The 16,486-nt window shown below is 40.0% G+C and overlaps 1 protein-coding gene across 2 annotated transcripts in view; it reads left to right on the forward strand.

Annotated features, from left to right (window-relative positions):
* tenm4 (teneurin transmembrane protein 4) overlaps positions 1-16,486 on the forward strand; it is a gene marked incomplete at its 5' end in the record, with an annotated part of 123,777 nt that overhangs the window by 83,928 nt on the left and 23,363 nt on the right. Inside the window, 6 exons of one of the 2 annotated variants that reach the window (XM_083914596.1) lie at positions 396-539; positions 3,254-3,503; positions 3,618-3,638; positions 8,572-8,804; positions 9,651-9,805; positions 14,388-15,265. In XM_083914596.1, the coding sequence (XP_083770722.1) occupies positions 396-539; positions 3,254-3,503; positions 3,618-3,638; positions 8,572-8,804; positions 9,651-9,805; positions 14,388-15,265 (1,681 nt within the window). The remainder of the gene's footprint in view (positions 1-395; positions 540-3,253; positions 3,504-3,617; positions 3,639-8,571; positions 8,805-9,650; positions 9,806-14,387; positions 15,266-16,486) is intronic. The other variant, XM_083914595.1, reaches the window with a different exon arrangement.

Genomic DNA, 16,486 nt, shown 5'->3' on the forward strand with positions numbered 1-16,486 from the left:
TGAACTGTAGTTCCTGAATGGCCACTTGAGGCTGGCTGCAAAAGCGAGTGAATCCTTATAGATGTTAAAATGCCCAACTTTACAGCAGAACATGTTATCCGCCTGGTACAAAAAAAACATTTTTGTCTCTAAATCTAATTTTCCTATACTCTACAGGGTATTCATTTTTAGACAATATACCTATTTCAATTGTATTCTGACTTAAAGGGGCATTATGCCACTATTTACACAATATTTTGTATGTATATTGTGGTATGAAAATCAGCATTTTGAATCAAATGAAAATTCAGCAAGAATTAATGATTTTAATTGGGAATAGACCTCCTGAATGGCCTGGTTGATCCAGAACATGTGTGGTTCACTAATGCTACCTTTGTATTTGCTTCTTTCCTTAGTATCTGTGGGTTTTGAGTATGAGTCATGTCCAGACCTTATTCTATGGGAGAAGAGGACTGCTGTTCTACAGGGCTACGAAACCACTGCCTCCAAACTGGGTGGATGGACTATAGACAAGCACCATGCTTTAAATATTCAGAGTGGTGAGTTGACTAGTAATTTTTTTTTTAATTCCTTTTCTTAGCCACTTGTTAATTAAGATGACTACTGAAAAGATCATTTTATATTGCAACAAATTTCTTTGTCGAGATTTACATCCACAGGGACGTAAATACACTTGTCAGCCGGTGCAGTTACATAATTTGTTTCAGTGAAGGGAGATAGCATAATGCAGATCACTACATTTATATCAGGAAAATTACAAATCTAAAGACAATTATTTAAATGAATTTGCATTGGAAACAAGCATCCCAATCAACATTTTTTTGTTTTGTTTTAATAAATGATTATTATTTGATATACTCATTAGGGTTCAATAATAGACTTTGTCATTTGTTTAGATGTAAACATTTTGTAGTGTAAGTCTTGAGTTCGCTGCGCCTTATCACATTTTGCACATATAATTCTGCATGTGCCCAAGACTGCAGATGAGTAACACCATGTCCACCCAGCGCCTTAAATGGTGCTTTTAGTCTAACGTTGAATTGTCCTCCCTGCCTGTAGCATTTTTAGGCTTTTTCAATTCAGGATTGTCATGTAGCCTCAGATAGATCTGACTTTTTTATAACTGCTGTCCATTTTTAGGTGAGGGGGGTCAATTTTCTTATTGCCTCAAAATTACTCCTGAAAGGCAGGAGTAGGAATGAAGAGAGAAAAACTTAGGGCGGCCCCTGTCACTGGCTAGGCTTCACAGTCTGTTTGTGTCTGGAAGGGCTCATCAGAGGAGATGAGGCATACTTATATGAAAAGTGCTCAGGAAGGTGGCACTTTGATCTGTCACACTAAACCTGCTGAGTCTGAATGTGCTGTCCGGAGGAGGGATAGAGCTGCTATTCGCCGCCTCACCACCTCCACCCCCAGTTCCTCTGCCCCCGCCCCCCTTTTGGCACCTCCATGTTTTGTTCATGCCCAGCATTTTTAGAATCATCCCTAATTTAATTGCTATCAGTCTGCTACTCGCAGCAGCAACAGCCCCTAAGATTAAATCAAGTCCCAGGAAGGAGATGCTTGGCTGATCTTTTCGGATAGACAAAATGCTGTGCTGCTCAAAGAACTCAGGTCACCAAGTACCATCAGAAGCCGTAAAACTACAGCAGACATGCAGATGTCGAATTTCAAATAAGATTACATTGATTGGGCAGCATGAACATCTTTACATTAACATATTTGAACAGTTTCCAAAAGTAGATTGGCAACATGGCGTGCCTGTGGGTGTATGCCTGAATGCCTGCATATGAAGTGTACTCGTACTCTCTATTTGTTCATGCGCAAAGCCGGTGGAGTTAGAAAGGTAGGCATAATGCCATTTTTAATCGGGGCAAGTCAGTTTTTTGTGATTGTGCCTGTATGGTAATTTTCTCGCTCCAAGTGATTCCACTTGTGCCAAAGGCTTTTGGTCCCCATTTTGGCGTGAAATTGTGCCTGTGTTTCCATCCGCTAAGACCACCTCTTATTGCAAACCCGGGCACACAGAGCAGTTTTAATGGCTTCAGTTGTTGGAGTTGCACACACTGATATATTCAAAAATCACATCAGAGTCTTCTGTGTTGTGGACTTTCACTGTTTTTAAAGATTTGCATCTAATATACATTTTAAACTGCATTAAGCAATCTTGAAGCACTAGGAGACAGCAGCATTACAGCGCTAAAAATGTCTCAGCTTACCAACTAATGTGTGAGCAAGCAGTTGCCCACTTATCTGTAGCAGAAACAGAGCGTCATGAGCATCCCGTTTTAATCCTTTTGCTTGCCACTCTTAACTGCACTGAATATTATTGCACACACATCAAGCAGAATGTGCATCTTAATAAATTGATTAAATATTTGCAAACATATTTATACAGCCCTCTGTGCATCTCTTCACACCAGACTAAAATGCTATTCTCAACAGATTTTTAGAAGTTTATATGCAGATGACTGCTAGTGTATATGGTAGCATTAGGATGTGTCTTGAGCTCATTCAACTTAATTTTTATTTAAGCAAAAGTCCAAGCTGTATTGCCTCTGTAAAATCAAAGTCTCTGATGTGTGAACAGGATAAATTGGGAGCTGTTAGCTAATTTGTCAAAACTCCAGCAACAGTGTAATAGAACAACCTTATTGTACGAGTTGCTGCAAGCTATTAGTTAATGCATTAATGTGAATTGTGTAAACAATTTGCCAGAGTGGAACTGATATATGCACGTAAACATACCTAAATATGACTAATTGGGTGTAACCTTTGTCACTGTTGTAAAATGTACAGTTAACACTTACTAATGGTAACACTCCATAGTTTTGTAGTTGTACTAACTGCATGAAAAATAATTTTACTTTAAAAATAGATGTGTGTACCTCATTGCACATGGCCAAGTGCCACATAAAATGTAAATCCAACTTGAAATGAGACATCATCTGCCATTGGTGACATATTTTGTGTGGTCTATATTTATTATTGGGCTGCTGTTTAATGAAGCCTCTCTGCCACTCCACTGCTTTCAAATAAGATTAGAGAAACTGATTTACCTGCCTTTTATTTAAGCTAACCTCTGGTTACCAAAATTGCAAAAATTAGTCATAACCAGTTGATTCACTAGTCCGCGCTTGGATTTTTGCTCACATTCAATTTCAGGACAGTAGAGCCCAGTCTTCAAACTCTACTCAGCCTAAACAAGTTGCAGTTGCTACTTTTTTTTTTATCTTTCCTGTGCCTTCATCAGGTATTCTTCACATGGGCAATGGGGAGAACGTCTTTATCTCCCAGCAGCCTCCCGTAATCGGCAGTGTGATGGGGAACGGGCGCAGGCGCAGCATCTCCTGCCCCAGCTGTAATGGCCTTGCTGACGGAAACAAACTGCTGGCCCCCGTGGCTCTGGCCTGTGGCTCAGATGGAAGTCTGTATGTGGGCGACTTCAACTATGTGAGGAGAATTTTCACCACAGGGAATGTCACCAGCGTCCTGGAGCTCAGGTAACGGAGGAGTAGCCTACTAACATTCACTCAGGACCATGAGCTCAGATGGGCCACCTAACATTACCTTTCCTTTTTCTTCCTCTCTCATTTTCTGCTGCTTTTGGCGAACAGAAATAAAGACTTCAGGCATAGGTAAGCAATACAATATTTGTTTAAATGACTACAGAAAAGGGTACAGCCCACATACTTGATGTCAAAGTGCACTTTGGAGCCAATTTCAGACAGAAGATCATATCTTGACTGACTCACTGACTGACTGCATAATTTTCTTCGTCATAAAGCTTCAGATTTAGTAGTTTATTCATGGTCTGGATTCAGAGCCTTGTTCTCTACAGCGTTTTTCTATCAGCATGTGTAATTGCAAAGAGAGAATGCAGCTGATTATTGGCTCAGTAGAGGCTGCACTTTTCATCAGAATTGATTATGGGGCTCAAATTACATTGACCAATATACGTATGTAGTATTGAGTAATCTAGTATTATGTTTACCTTCCCCTACGGAGGTTGTTTTTGACTCTGTTTGTCAGTTTGTTTGTTGGTTGGTTCGTTTGTTTATTTATTTTAGGATTACAAAAAACTACTGGCCCAATTTTTAGGAAATTTAGTGGAGGGCCAAGGAAGAATTCATTACATTTTGAAGTGGATCCGAATCATACACAAATTATTTTGCAACGTAGGGTACCGTATTTTTCGGCTTTCGTCGCAGTTTTTTTCATAGTTTGGCCGGGGGTGCGACTTATACTCTGGAGCGACTAATGTGTGAAATTATTAACACATTACCTATTATTTATCTCAGTCACGTAAGAGACTAGGCGTATATCAGCAATCGACACACACACACGTCAACCAATCAAAATTCGGCGGGGGCGGGTCATGGCAGAAGTGCATTGTGGAAAAAAAAGATGCTACCTACTACTTCCGTACCTATGAGTTGGCGGAGTTGTTCAGAGGTGACACCGAGAAAGAAGAGTTCATTGGATTTAGTGATTAGGAGTGACAGATTGTTTGGTAAACGTATAGCATGTTCTATATGTTATAGTTATTTGAATGACTCTTACCGTAATATGTTACGTTAACATACCAGGCACGTTCTCAGTTCGTTGTTTATGCGTCGTATAATGTACACTTATTCAGCCTGTTGTTCTCTATTCTATTTTTATTTTAAACTGCCAGATGAAATGTCTATTCTTGGTGTTGGATTTTATCAAATAAATTTCCCCAAAAAATGCGACTTATACTCTAGTGCGACTTATATATGTTTTTTTCCTTCATTATTATGATTGAAAAATGAGTTCCCGATAATAAATTTGGTTCAACGCTGCAGCTGGAGTTTCTCACCAGTTCAGTACTGAACAGGGCAAGGATCTGTCTCGGCACATAGTGTCTCATCATTTAAGACAATTTGAACTGAAAGCCCACTCTGCAGTGACCAAACCTCTCATCAGCAGAAAGAATAAAAAGGCGAGACTTCAGACTGGGGAAAGACTGAACCCAAAGTGTGTAAATAAGTCAGTTAAATTTGGATGAGGAGGTGTCATGGTTTGGGGGATATTTTCTGCAGCAGGAGTTGGGCCTCTTGTACAGCTACATGTCAGGGTGAGGCAAATGTTTCTTTGAACCTCCTTTGGCAACATGTTATACCTCCACTGCAATTTTCTCCCAATCAGCCCACAATTTTTATGGAAGACAATGTCTCCCGTCACACTGCAAAACAGGTTAAGCAGTTCCTTGAAGCTAAGAATATTGAAACAATGAAATGTCCAGCCCAGAGTCCAGATCTAAACCCCATAAAGAATCTCTGGAAAATCCTTGGCAACAAAGTACTGTCTAAGAAACCCACTACAGTTACTGAACTGTGGATGAGATTGAAGAAGAATGGACCAAGATCAAACCAGAGCAGTGTGAGAAACTAGTGATGTCCTGTGGGCGCAGATGTGCTGAAGTCATTCAAAGCTGTGGCCTCTACACTTCCTATTCATTTTTTAATCCTATAGACCTAATGAAACATTGTTGAAATCTTTTCTTCTGACACAATTGTTACTGATCTCTGATTTTCTCACTGTTTTTTTCACAAAATAAAGTGCTTTGGTTATTTAAAAACAAAACATACTAGAACAGCAGTGGATATTCTATCAAATTCTGAACAATAAAAAATAATAATATTTCAGAATAAACCGAGTATTAATAATTTGTTCTCTAATTTCCCAAACAATCCAACACAACCACATGTCAAGAAATATATCATTTTCATTTTTTTGTTGTCAGAGAGGTGTTAATGCAGTCTTTCTACAGTCACTAGAAGGTGGCTGTTTTTGTTGCTGAAAAATATTGAAATATTTTAAACATTGAAAAGTAAATGGTACTCCAATTATCTGTTGTTGTTTGTTAAATACAAATCAATTGCATTGGGTACTAAAAGGTTAAAACATAATCACATAATTAAATCAACACCTTTCTGACAGTTTCAATACAATAAAGGTCTCCTAACACTTTATTTATGTAGCTGAGTGAGTTTAGATTTTACCAGTGGCTTAAGATACAAAGCCCTCATTTTTTCTTGGCAGGAGGTGGTGAGGGAAATCTCTGTGTGCGGTCTTTAGATGCCATGTTTCAGGCAAAGGGCTATTGGTTGATTTTTTATTAGAGAGTCATGACTTCAGCTGGGGAACATGTAGTCAAACAGAGGATGAAAAGCCAAGTGATGCTGGTCACTGGCCTCTATAGTTGAGAATGAGCACATTAAAGAAGCTCTATATGGCGTTTTCCGTCCCTCTGCAAATATCTTGTGTCAGTGTTTGTATGTCTTGTCTTTGTGCAGATCGAAAAATGTTAGTACATTTACATACACACTTTCACATCCAACAAACACTCATGCTTAGAGAAAAACTAAAGAAATGTCAAAGCTCTGTCCTGCTCCCAGTACTCCAAACCCATTTACATATTAAAAAGAAGATTTATGTTGGAAAACACAGCATGTGTCTGTATAAAACCGGCGGCTGCCTCTTGTTTATGTGTGAGCTAGCAATACGACCGGGAGGTGGGTGATCTCACTGCAATGTTCATTGACCCCCTGCTAAGGATGTCCCCATCCACTCCAACCATGCTCCCGCCGTTGCCGAGCCAGCATGCAGCAAAATCCAATTATCTTCTACAAACTAGATGTTGTCAGTGAATATAGATGGAGTATATGGCCATATCTCAAGGTCAGGGAATAATGCCTCATAGTTTCAAACACTATGGGGGACCATCACTGTTCTACATGCAACTGGGAGCTGATAAGGTATCAGCCGATTGCACATGGCAGATAGAATGCAAAACAGAATCCAGTTATTGAGGCTTGCTACTGAACTACTCTAAGACAGCAGTTGTTTTTCTAAGCCACCTAGAATGTCCTGTAGACCAACATATCAGTCAACTTGGTCAGTGGGCTGAATGTGGCGTGTCATGTGTATGCTGCATTGTCCTGTCATCACTGATTCATAGAAGGTCAGTCGTCATTTATAAATATGTACAGTAATTCGCGATACCACAGACCCACTGATCTTTCTTCTTTGAATGATACAAATATAAGACACTTTGGCGCTGTCATGCCGACTAGTCCCTAAAAGAACCCTCTAGGTTATAGTTGAAATTCTTCATGTCTTATTCGACTTGGAATGAGACCCTGCTGACAGGTTACTCTGTAATGCTTATCAGGTCTGGCAGAACTTTGCTGTATGCTGCCTTTATCACTCCGATCATCTTTAAAGTGGCACTAAACACTATATCGCTAAAGTGGTTACTAAGATCTTGTTTTAACTGACCAAGAGTCAACAACAACAGGGGAGAGCAGCAAATGATTACATTTGTAAAGCTGAAACAAGCAAATGTTTTGCATTTGTATGTGGTCAAAGTATAAATGAATGATCGGTGTAATAGATTAGCCAAACTGTTGTTCATATGTTCTGTTGTTTATATGTTTTCTGACAATCGATGAATCAATTAATAGAATTAGTGGTAAGGGATCTGCTATCCAAGTAAGCTTTGTGCTATTTGCTGTATTTATGAGAGCATCAAGTCTGTCAAATCTGTCACAATAATATATGTCCTTATAGTTTCGAGCATCCAGTACTGTATAGTACCTTTGGGCTTAGGTGTTTGTAGTTACAATCTGTCATGGTTTGGTTTTTCAGCATCATGTGTTTACTTTTTATAGAAATAGTCCTGCCTTTCACTTCATTTGTACTACTACAGTCTGTGTTTTCTGACACCTATTCTGAATGGAGTGTGCCAATAGATTGCATGCTTCCCGCCACAGCAGGATTGGTTATTTTGGTTATTTTGTCTATGTGTCAGGTTGGGCAACCTCCTGTGGATATGAAGGATTGCTTTGCTGACTTGGCTGGAAGTTTATAGGATATTTTTCTGTGCTCAAATCTCTACCTGATGGATGCATAATGTGTTGCTGCTTCAGGTGTGCATTAGTGTTTCTCTAAAAAGGAAAATAAAACATACTCTTTTGTTTTTCTTCTAGCAATAACCAGGCTGCTGCAACTGTATTGACAGAAAATGTCACAAAGATTTCTAGGGTCAGGGAAGGGGGAGTAATTAGGGTTTCTGTCAAAGGATTCAGTGTACCCCAATGAAAGAGTCCCTAGACCCTCATTTTTCTTTGTCTTCCTATCACTGCATCCCCTCCAGCATTGCTCTTGTTTCAGAAATATGGAAGAAACAAGACATCTTTATATGTGCACAGGATCTTAACATATGTCTACTTTGACTCCATATGTATTCAGATGAGTGGAGTCTTTGACAACAGGGATTTCTAACTAAGCTGACTGTATTGTAGATGAGTTTTAAGCTTCACCATTATGCCATGTTTAATCTCATTCTATTTTCCCATGTTTAATCTCATTCTATTTTTCTTTTTCCATGTCTGTGGTTTAAACTGTAATTGTGCCCAATTGACTGTCTAAATGGCTTTTGAATCCATTTGAATTGTATTAAACAATGTTTCTTATTGAAAGCACTGTAGCCCTTCCAGCTTTATTTACTTGGGCTTCTTCTTCTCTTCTTCCTTCTTTCAGCAACAGCCCTGCTCATAAGTACTACCTGGCCTCCAGTCCAGTGAACGGCGCTGTGTACCTTTCGGACACTAGCAGCAGGAAGGTGTTCAAGGTGAAATCCCTGAATGTTGTGAAAGATGTGGTCAAAAATCTGGAGCTGGTAGCAGGCACAGGTGACCAGTGTCTCCCCTACGATGACACACGCTGCGGGGACGGAGGAAAGGCCATTGAGGCCACTCTCACTAACCCCAGAGGTATTTTATGGATGTTTTTATAATCAATGTAGTGTGAAGGTCTAAGACAGTTGGTGGTCTTCTTTTCTCTTTTCAGAGAGAAGTCCCACAGGATACATCAATACTCTTCAGTTTTCATGCATTAAATTCTCTTATCTTATCTACTTCAGTCACTATTTGTGTACACATAGCTCAATGGCTTCAGTTATTTTAAAACTGAATTTATTTATTTTTATGGCATGCCATTCCATGTGTTTCCTGTGGTCTTCCTTGTCTTGTTGCTTCCATATTTGGATGATGCATTAGTCACTCGATCACATGCCTACTTGTTTGTCCTCCATTGGGATGACATTGTGAGTCATATGTACTGAAATGACACTCAAGTCCCACTGAAATATGCAGCATGTACTGTATAGTCCAGGTTTGTTTTAGACTAGAACATTTTGGCTTAACTACTGTAGACTATATTATCATAGCGGCTTGAATATTGTTGGCAGACCCTGAAGTCATAGAAAAATACAGAGATGCTAAATGTGTAACTAAGGTTAGTATTCTCAGCCTCATTGTTGTTTGAGGCTCAGAGAGCATGAAACAAAGAGACTATATTGACGAATTTTTAGTTGTAATTGAATCAATACATACAGTACTTTTCGTCAATTTGATATGTCTATTGTTCTCCATTATTGATTTAAAAAAATCAATCTGTGCATTAGCTTTCATTGCCGTGATTAGTCTTTAATATTTATTACAGTGGATAGCGCTTAATTGTCATTCAGTGGTGCTCTGTCCTCGTATTAAGTCACAGATAAACAAAATAACAGATGGATATTTTCCTCTTCTGTCCATTGGATGACTTTTTATCTGCAGGCATTACGGTGGATAAGTACGGTGTAATCTTCTTTGTGGATGGAACCATGATTCGTAGGATTGATCAGAATGGTATCATCTCTACTCTTCTGGGCTTTAATGACCTGACCTCTGCCCGACCTCTCAGCTGCGATGCCGTGATGGACATCTCTCAGGTAAGACCTTTCTGACCTGGGCAGCCGGCATGTGTTTTCCTGTCTCTCAACCTATGCCAGTCTCCTTGACTGACCCTGGTCTCCAGGATGCTAATATCCCCATGTGAGCTATTTTTTCTGTAGCTGCAAGCTCCTAGCCTAGGACCTACAGGCCTTGGCTTAGTTTTGATCTGTATTTGTTTATTGGCTGCACAACTTTAAGATCCACAAGACTTGCAAAGGATATTTAGGTAGAGGTTAGAGCCAACAAGCATCTAGCACTTAGCTGCCAGTTTATAAGACTGAACACTGTTTTGTTTTGTTTTTTACTTTACATGTTACTTGTCAGCACATGTCAGTCAAGTTTCTATACCTGTGATCAGTCATAAATTAAGCCTTATGACTGAAATAGTTCAGGTCGCATCAGATCTTTATTACTCCACAAGACTAATATAGTTATGCAATAAGGCCTAAAAAAACCTACAAACACAGTATGGCAATATGGCAATATAATGAGCATAATACACACAAAATACAATTGTGTGATTTAAAAAAAAAAGTAAATATAAGGACCAGATCAAATGCTAGGCTGGTAAGCCAAGAGGCAGTTTGTGGTATATATGAAATATGTGTAGTAAATGAGTCGCATGTTGCACTTCATTTTTCTAAAACCTGCATCTCTGACCAAAGTGAAATGTATTAAACCAAGGGTGGTCTGTATCTGCTTAGATTCATTCTTTACTCCAGAACATTATGAATTCACAAAAGCAGCCCCAAACGCAGCTGTGCCAGCCTGGTGAATTAAATAATGTGAATCACCATATAGCTAATAAGCAAATACAAATAAAAATTGTAAGTGAACAGTTAATGAGACTCCGTCCAGGCTGGGGGAACACACAAGAACTGAATTTAACATAGCATGGGGTTATAGAGCCATGCTAAAATAAGGGGTAGCACTGTAGTCCGGGGAGCTTCCATGTCTGTGTCAAGTGGACATACAGCCCCAAAAGCAAAGGGCCGCTGACCCATAGCTGTAGGGGGATGATGAGGACGACCTATAACCTCAATGGCTCTCAATTCATGCACACATGTTCACTGATGCATGTAAACACATGTACACACATACACACACACACATACACACATACTGTATATGCACACATATGGACCAGACTGCTACTTCAGACAGAACACGTTCCCCAGGCAAGGACACTACACTGAGGTCAGTTCGCTCTCTAAGCTCAGTGACTTCCCTTTGGAGGTGACAAGACAGACTTTTTGCGTGCTCTAGCAGCCTTTACATGGCTGTTTTTTACTGATTATAATTTTCAACCCAAGGAGTTAGGGGTTATTTTGCCACAGCAGTATTTATGATCCAAAAGGGCAGTTTTGTATGTTTGTCTACAGTATCTTGTAATTATTTTCGTTTTTCTCCTACAAGAAGAGCACTTCTAGGTTTAAATGTTAAGATTTGATTGATGTCTAAGCCCTGATCCATGTGCATCATGCACTAGTTTGTTTTGGGTACGACTGGCAAACAGGTCCTGAGGGGGCTTCAGATGCCATTGGAGAGAAGCTTTCTGTATGTCTGTGAAATGATGTATTCAGTGAAGGGAGCAAAGCCTCCAGCTGCCCATTTCCAGCCCCTGGGGAACTCCATCCCCCTCATGACCAATGCTTGCTGCTCCCTTACCCGCCTGCACACAAACACAAGGGCCTATAGATACACACCATCCAAGCTCCACAGCCGCAAGCACACAGGGAAACTGACTGCAGCTTTACAACGATGACAAATCACACCAGCACTGCCAGAGACACTCAGACAGTAAAAAGCATCTATTAAAAATTCATCCAGGGCACATAGCTTCTTACTTCAAACACTCCCCAATCCCTCACTTAGGACCAGAGTTTCTCTGGAGAAGGCTCATCACAGAAGTCATTACTTTTTCTGTACCTCACCTGTTCCAAGCAAAAAAAAAAGTCAGATTTTGTCTTTCTCCTCTGATGAGGTCATTGTTATTTTGCCGTGCCATCTGTGCAGTGAGCATACTGCAGCAACATTCACTTGTAATTCAATGGGTAGCTCTGTAAGCATATTTCTTTTTCTTTTTACTACCACTCAAAAGGACGACTTTTAAGAATATTTTTATTTGTTTATAGCAAGGCCCTGGGTCCTTGCTTTTTAAAAAATCATTTCCATTATGTGTCTCTCTTGGAAATCTTCTCTGCATCCCCTGCTGAGTTGAAACTTAAATAAAGGGAAGCCATGTCTTAAAACAAGATTCCTTGGAACATATTTCAAGGGTGTCAGCAGCTTCAGAAAGCTTTATCAAGGCTCTGACTGTGACATTCAATTCAAATCTGAGAGGGACTTCAAATAATGACATATTACTCTTCTTCAGACTGGCATCATGCTGGTATGAGCAAAGAGTGAAGGGATTGCTAATGGGAAATGACATTATAGTTTTAATACAAGTTCAAATACATTCAAAAATAGTTTTGTGTTGTGTTGGTGCAAATCCGTGGCTCGCATCCTTGGGTGATTTTGTCATTTTTATTTTTGATGGTGGCAGTCGTATCAGACAGGCACTACTGACAGTTGCCCCACTGTATGAAAGGGAGGGTATGATCGGGTTACAGCATATGGGACAGCAGCTCGGGAAATATCCCCTCATCAGTCAGAGTGGCGTGAAAACCTCCTTACAGGCAGCTCCCTTGAGCCACTCCACACTCTGCCTCATGAAATATTTAACCACCAGTGTTGACAAGAAATAGGTTTTAAGAAATTGAAAGTCTCCCCTTCATTTCCCAAGTAAATGCATTTTCTGCTCACAGGAAGATGACATGTATCCATTGCCAGCCCCTTGTTTGTTGTATGTGGCCCAAGATATGTCCTGTTATATAAACCTCCTCTGTTTTGTGGGGGATGATGGGAGGTTCATGGGTTGTGAGCTGTGTGTGATGCTCAACTCTGTTTTTAAATCAAACGTGGACAGGTGCTCTGTTTGAAAAGAGTGGCAGGGATTCAAGAACCCGACCAATGCGAAGAGTCAAGTAATCATCTCCATAGAATCCCTTGTCAATTTTAGATTAATTATTTTGTCAGCATTGCCCTTCGAAATAGAACATTTGGAATATTTGCCTGTAAATAAAAGACTTTATATGGTTGGAAGACTTTTACCAGAAAGTGGTTGGCTGTTAGCAGCCTGCAACACTGTGCTCTTTTAATTGTCATATTTGGGTTTCAGGTCCCGTGTTTTGTGCTGTGTAATCATAAATAGTGTGTAATGCAGAGTAGCATTTCAAAACAAGTTGTATGGAATGTGTCAGCCTTGATCTTTTCACATTTCCCTGAGGCATTTTAACCTTAAGAAAGACGAAGAAAGAATATACCTTAGTATTTTATTTAAACATTTTTGGACAGACAATAGGTGCTGACTTCATGGCCTAGATACCTTTAATTACTGTGCAGCATATTCACAAAATGAACTCAGCATGTTCGTTGGTCTATTTCTTGTAGTTTTCTACTCACTTAGTTTACCTAAAATATACAATGTAGTCGTCCCCCCCACCCCACACCCCGGTACCCCTAAAAAAACAAAAACATTTAAAGAGCAAAATGCGGTGAATGGGGTTACAATTTAGTTCATGATAAAGCACAAATAAGCTGAAGAGATTTCTCCCTTGTCAATTCTAGTTTCTGCGATTTGCTTATCCAGGTCATTATGATAAACTAGTCAACCTAGTAACAGCTACTTGTATTCATTCACCTCCTCATTTCCCAGTTGTAGGACAAATAATTCAAAACAATGCTGAGGCTGCTCATCTAATAGGTTGCCCAAAGTTAACAAACCTGTTTTTGTATTTTGGTCGAGGTTTTAATCAGTCGCCTTTGTTGGTGCTCCAAGGCTTCTATTGAAATATGGCACTTCATATTATGCTCCCAAGAGATCCCCCTTGGATCTTAAGAGAGAGGGACGCCGGTAAATTGCATAAATCCAATCATTCCAATTTGTTAAAAGCCTGATATATTGTTAGCAGAACAATAAGTCATAATTTAGGAGGCCAGAGGAAGGCTATTCATGTGCTCCAGTTTCTTTTCAAGGACTCATGCAAGATCTTGTCATTACAAAACTAATAACCCAAAGCACGGAAAACCAGTGACTCAGTAGAGGTGAAGGATGCAGAAGCCCACTCCTTAGGTGTCCAGAGTTCTCATAGTCAGTTGGAGTGTGTGTTTTTTTTCTTCAGTTAATCTAATCATTTGAATCTCTCCCTGTTCTGCCCTTCCTCACCGCTATTTTCTTTATCAGCTTTGATCTTAGAATTCATGTTTTTGTGTTTCCCCTTTTAACAGTACACTAGCTGCTATTTTCCTCCTTATCAGATAATAAATCGTTTCAAAAACGTTTTTGCTTCCAGTGTAAGCTATAAGATAGCCCACCTTTTTCAGAGCAGCCTATCTTCTTTGTAAACAGTTTTCAATGAGTCTTCCCTTGAGGGACTGTTTCCATCTGATAAAGTATAAAATGTGTGGATCAATAAAAGTATGGTGTTTTTTTGACCCAAAGCTGATATTCTTGGTTTGTGTTTCCACTTTTAGGTGCGTCTTGAGTGGCCCACTGACCTGGCAGTGAGTCCCATGGACAATTCCCTGTACGTCTTGGACAACAATGTGGTACTCCAGATCTCAGAAAACCATCAAGTCCGTATTGTAGCAGGACGGCCCATGCACTGCCAAGTACCTGGGATTGACCATTTCCTCATGAGCAAAGTGGCTATCCATGCCACCCTGGAGTCCGCCAACGCCCTAGCTGTGTCCCACAATGGCGTTTTGTACATCGCTGAGTCAGATGAGAAGAAAATAAACAGAGTACGACAGGTGTCCACCAATGGAGAGATCTCTCTGGTTGCAGGGGCACCAAGTGGCTGTGACTGCAAGAATGATGCCAACTGTGATTGTTATTTTGGGGATGAAGGTTATGCCAAGGATGCTAAGTTGAATGCACCCTCTTCTTTGGCGGTGTGTCCAGATGGAGAGCTTTATATTGCAGATCTGGGTAACATTCGTATCCGCTATGTTCGCAAAAACAAGCCCTATCTGAATCCCCTCAGCATGTACGAGGTGTCCTCTCCCATTCACGATGAACTCTATCTGTTCGACTCCAACGGCAGCCACATTTTTACCCAAAGTCTGACTACAGGAGACCACCTCTACAATCTGACCTATACAGGAGCAGGAGATCTGAGCAGCATTACTGATAAGAACAAAAACATAGTGAACATCCGACGAGACACGACAGGAATGCCTCTGTGGCTGATGGTTCCCGATGGGCAAACCTTCTGGTTCACCATTGGCACCAACAATGCCCTTAAAACTGTCGCTGCCCAGGGTCAAGAACTATCTGTAATGACCTACCATGGAAGCTCAGGACTCCTAGCAACTAAGACGAATGAAAATGGATGGACAACTTTCTTTGAGTAAGTAATATTAAAAAAAACATTTGCAAAACACCTTTGTAATGCATGTGGCCTTTACAGGGGCATGGTGAATGAATGACACAAATGTCCTAAATACTCAACAGCAAATATTTTGCATCTAAACTATTCATACTGGCAGCGATGCAAATTGCTGTATTGCTATCCAAAGCCTAAGCTACTGTAAGCTATTACATTGCGTTTGCTTTTAGCAAAATTCTCTGAGTGAATTTGAGTTCCCTCTGGTAAACAGTTACATAGTGTACAGACTATGTCTAGGTCTTTTATTGTAAAAGGTAAGAACTGAAGGAGTGGATCAGGTTGAAAGGAGTAATTAATTAAAGGTTTTTTTATAATCCTCATAAGTATACAACACAGCATGTTTAGTTGATGCCTTTGTTTGCGGTGTGAAAAACCAGAAAAATCCACGTTATTACGAAAAATAATTATGGCTCCTTTTCGCAGCATAATATTCACGTTCTGTGTGAAAGCACTCATGATAAGAACAGCAGTTTGAAAAAATATATTGACGTGCCAAAGGCCTTTATAGAGCCTGAATGCCAGTTGGACTGATTATAGATCACTACATTGCCCCACAGAGACACTAAATAGACCTGTTAGAGCCAGTATACATTGAGATTTGTGATTTCTGTAATATCTAAACTGGAATCTCTGTATCCATGGTGGCACTAAATGCTAAGACGCTTAAGTGAGTGAATATTTAGAGTTGAAGAGCTCTTTCACATCTGAGTTTAGTATTTGGGCACAAGCTATCTTCTCATGCGTTGATGTCTATGTCACTCACAATACAAGACCTGTGGAAGTATGGTTGTAATCCTATTTGCTGTTATCATACAAAATAGGATTACTGGATGATATGTTACTCATCTGCACCCTCGCTTGCAGTGACAGGCTGCAGACCATCACTTGTTTGGTGTACAGGAACAACATACATCTGCTGGAAGGCACATTTTACCCGTAGGACTGTGACAAGGCCCTGCAATATAAGCATAATAGAAAAGCCAGAGGTAGTGACTGATTGAAGCACACCACACATTGCGAGGGAACAATTGAAAACACTCCCACACGCTGCAGCATTTGAGCTTAGGATTTCATGTTCTTGTGACAACTATGGAGCAGTCTGTCCCTTTGCTTAATATACTGTACCAAGGGATACTGTGCTAACTGGATGTCGTTCCAAAAAGTGTGATTAAGCTGGTCAGA

This window comes from Echiichthys vipera, assembly GCF_963691815.1.
Source record: "Echiichthys vipera genome assembly, chromosome: 5".
In the NCBI taxonomy this organism is placed as follows: domain Eukaryota; kingdom Metazoa; phylum Chordata; class Actinopteri; order Perciformes; family Trachinidae; genus Echiichthys; species Echiichthys vipera.